The sequence below is a fragment of the Triticum dicoccoides genome, chromosome 7B, assembly GCF_002162155.2.
Source record: "Triticum dicoccoides isolate Atlit2015 ecotype Zavitan chromosome 7B, WEW_v2.0, whole genome shotgun sequence".
Classification (NCBI taxonomy): domain Eukaryota; kingdom Viridiplantae; phylum Streptophyta; class Magnoliopsida; order Poales; family Poaceae; genus Triticum; species Triticum dicoccoides.
The window spans coordinates 689,092,072-689,096,256 of NC_041393.1; the positions used below are offsets into that span (position 1 = coordinate 689,092,072).

At 53.2% G+C, this 4,185-nt stretch overlaps 1 protein-coding gene across 1 annotated transcript; it reads right to left on the minus strand.

The window, feature by feature from the left end:
- Positions 1-345: 345 nt before the first annotated feature.
- Positions 346-1,985, minus strand: LOC119340780 (F-box protein AFR-like). The gene has a single exon (XM_037612697.1). The coding sequence runs from the start codon at positions 1,889-1,891 to the stop codon at positions 746-748; it is 1,146 nt and encodes a 381-aa protein (XP_037468594.1). The 5' UTR covers positions 1,892-1,985; the 3' UTR covers positions 346-745.
- Between the last annotated feature and the right edge of the window lie 2,200 nt (positions 1,986-4,185).

Consider the following 4,185-nt stretch of genomic DNA (forward strand, 5'->3'; position numbering starts at 1 on the left):
GGACGGCGCACACCCGTCGCCGTCGAGGCAGCTCCGCCAGCCCCGTCCAGATCGCAGATCCGTTCCCAATCCCCGTCCCATCCCCGCCCCGCACCAACAATGGTCCACCATGGATGGATTCCTTCGTGCTTTGCTTAGCAAGCAACCGCCCACCCGCTCATGATCGATCGGCCGTCATGCGCGCCTGCTAAATATGACAAGCCCGGGGCGACGGGCCGGCGGGGAATATGTATTTCTCCTTCGTTCTCGCTCTGGCTCTGCCTGCCCAGACATGTGTATGCCGTTGACGTCGAGCTCACTCCACTCCGTCGCTCCAAGTCCAAAGCGGCTTTGTTACGGGGTACAAAACGCAAGCGGAAAATGCTCTGATAAAGCGGGAAAATAAAGTCTGGTGGACTGCTGGTTGCAGGTGTAATCATTTTGCTCTTTACACGCACGCACGCACGCACGCTTCCTCCCCTGCTCTGCTCTGCTCAGCAAGCATAAAGGACACGTTCGGACGCTCTCGCTCCGGTGGATGGCAACTGGGGCCCGCATGGCAGGCCTCGCCGCCCGCCCGTGCGCTCGGCTGGCTGTACTAGCAGCAGTAGTAGTAGCTGCCCGACCGCTGCGGCGTCAGCAGTGAGCTACTAGCTCGGTGATGACGGAGGCGTTAGTAGGTAGTGGCTGACATGCGGGCCCAGGGTCGGGTCTCTTTTTTCCTTTCCCCCGCCGGTGACTGGCGCCGACGAGGTTGGCTGGCGGCTCAGGCGTAGAGGACCTGCGCGTTGCAGGGCGCCAGCCCGACGAACTCCTCAGGCCCCTTCACGACCTCCCACTCCACCCGCTCCTCCTCCGCCGCGCCGTCTTGGAAGACAGTGCCCACGGCGACGTCGAGGCCGGCGCCGACCACGTAGATCCTGCGCCTGCCGCCGCCGACCTCCTCCAGCTGCCCGGCCACCACGTGCGGCCGCCGCACCTCCTGCGGCACCCCGCCACCGGCCACCATCCGCCACTCGTCCCGCGGCTCGTCGTACCGCTTGAGACGCCACTCGCCGTACTCGGCCACGATGTACATCCGGCCGCCGGACACGGCGCAGGAGCCCGTCCACCCCTCCCGCATCCCGCGGGCCATGTCGGACCACGCGTCCGCCGCCGCGTCGTACACCGCGCCCCGGGGCGCGCGCTCGAACGGCCACGCCCACCCCTCCGTCACGTACAGCTTGCCGCCCGCCGCCGCCGCGTCGTACCTCGCCACGGCCGCGCCGCCCCGGGCCGCCGCGGGCGCCCACCGCGCCGACTCCGGGTCGAACACCTCCGCCTCGCCGTCCTCGCCGGCGACCACCACGCGCCCGCCCACCTCGCCGGCCGCCATGTAGCCCCTGGGCGTCCTCATGCCGGCCACCTGCCCCCAGCCGTTGGTCGCCGCGCTGTAGACCGCCACACTGCTCACCGCCTTGTCGCCGCCCTCCTCCACGCCGCCGATCACGTAGATCTCGCCGCGGGCGGGGAGGCCCACGACGGAGAACGAGCCGGCCGCGGCGCCGCAGGGGACCGGGGGCAGCAGCAGCCAGCGGCGGGAGAAGGGGTCGAGCGCCTGGCACTGGAGGCGGCGCGAGACGGGGTCGAAGGCGAAGGCGAAGAGGAACGGCAGGGAGAGCGAGACCGTCGCCGTCGCCGCCGGCGGGGCCGAGCCCTTGGCGGCGGCCCCCGGCGCGTCGGTGAGGAAGCGGTTCCAGTTGGAGGAGACGGTGCGGAACAGGCGGTGGTAGAGGAAGGGCAGGTGGAGGAGGCACTTCTCGGCCACCTCCTCCGGCAGGCCGGGGATGAGCTCCATCGCCCCCTCCTCCTCCCTCGCCTCCTCGCCGCCGGCGCCCAGAACCTGCTGCTTGCACGCCGACGAGAAGCTCATCGCGCGCGGCCGGACGGAGCTCCCGGTGCGGTTTCGCGACGGAATTTTGCCGGGCAGTGCGGGGGAGCGTTGCTCTGAGCTTTGCTCTGGTCGGAGTGGAGGATTGTGGGGGGAGGGAGGGGAGCGGTGCGTAATTTATAGAGTGGGAGAGTGGGAGAGCGGGTGGGCCGGTGGTGTCAGAGCTTCGGATCTGGCGATGTGGTACGAAGCGTTCTGGCCGTCCGATCGAGGTTCCACGCTCAGATCTGGACTCTAGAGTGCTACACGTACAGCTCTGGGCGGAGGAGCGCCGAAAACCGCACGTACAGGCTTATCGAGGATGCCTATCCAATTGACCTTTTGTTCATGCTTACAAGGCCACTTTGTTTTTCTTGTGAAATCAGGGGATCATGGATGTTTATCCAATTGGCCTTTCGTTCTGCATACAAAGCCACTTTGTTTTCCCTGTGAAATTAGGGGATAGATGGTGCTTATCCAATTGGCTTTTCGTTTCTGCTTACATGGACATTTTGTTTTTCTTGTGAAATTATGGGATCGAGGATGTATTCCTCCGTCCCGAAATACTTGTCATCAAAATGGATAAAAGGAGATGTATCTAGAACTAAAATACGTCTAGATTCACCTCTTTTTATCCATTTTGATGACAAGTATTTCCGGACGAAGGGAGTATATCCAATTGGCTTTTTGTTTCTGCGTACAAGGCAACTTTGTTTTTCTTACGAAAACTGTGACATATAATTTTGTTCAACACGATATGGGTTATATGTCATCAAAATTATATCAAACGGAAGTTCTTTGAAATGTGAGTCCAATAGCATACTTTTTGTGACATATAGCTCACATTTTATTGGTAAAATTAACAATCAAAGTTACACATAAAAAGAATGAAGTGGCCTTGTATATAGAATGAGTGGGTATCAAAGTTGCATCTTAATCAACATCAAAACTAGGAGAATGACAACTATTTGTGATATGGTGGGAGTGTGTCAAGTGTAACATGTGGATTGATGAGAATGTGTACGTGTCATATCTGCCAGCAAACCCTAGCCATGCTTGGGTATTGCCCCCTCTAAGAAAGTTTACGACTTCCACGCAGCAAATCAAAGATTACAACTTACCCTTTCAACTAAAAGAGTGGTTTAGTCAATTTAACTTCAATGTAAAAACTTATAGGCAACCTTTCCTGCAAGCATAAATTAAACGAGATTGAAGTGAAAGTTAAGATTGATGCCCATAGATTTTTAGTCCACGATATTCCTGATGAAGTACACTGCATCTCGACCAGCCCTAGTAGGTGACCTGTTTGAACATGCTTAAAATGTTGGAGATCATCGCCTACTCACGACGGCCACACGTTGTGCTTCCCTTTTTGTGCTTGCCAATAAAGTCCGTGAAAAGCAACTCTGTTGTGCGCAAGAGAACTGGAAATTTCCCCTCAATGAGGCGCCGGTGAGATGACGAGATAGAGGCGGATTAGGATCTAACGCGATCTAAATTTGATTTGGGATTAGATCAAGTAAGGTACGCAAATACCCTTTTAAAATTTTTCTTTTGGGGGAGGGGGTATCAAAGCAACTCTCTGAGACCAGATGTTGAAAGTCGAGAGATGTATGTTTTTATTGCCGTTATGGATTAACATAGATTCTCCTACGAAAACTAGCAAATGTACATCTGCATTGTATGTGGTGCTTGACATAAAGGGACCGTATATTTCACATTCAACTCAAAATGAATTCAACTTCATCGAAATTTTGTTACCAATTGAATGTTAACAGTTGTAAGCCAACTGCATTACAAAGTAAATGACATCAAAAGAAAAAAGTCCCAATATGTTTATGTAAACGAAAGAAGTCGAGGAAATCATGCCAAACAATTCCACCGGTAGTGGCTAAAAATGTAGGTAATAAACAATGTAACTCATGTACATTCAAATTGTAAAAAATATAACAAACAAAAGTAACTTGGAGAAAATGGGGATGAATCATCATTGTAAACGGTGTACTTTATGAAGACACATCGACATTGAGTTCACGGTTAGCGGTAGAAATAAATTGATAGAAACATAAATAATAATTTCCGGAACAAGTCAAAATCAATACTAGAAGCAAAACCTGGATCTTACCATTCACTTGCAATTAAAAGTACATTTAATAGACACTATAACTTATATAAATTATAAAATGTAAAAATATATCATATATGAGCCATGTAAAAGATAGAAGAAGCATCAAAATAGAAATTACAATGAAAATATTGAAGATCTTATATGTTAAAGTCGCATTCTATTCTCAAAC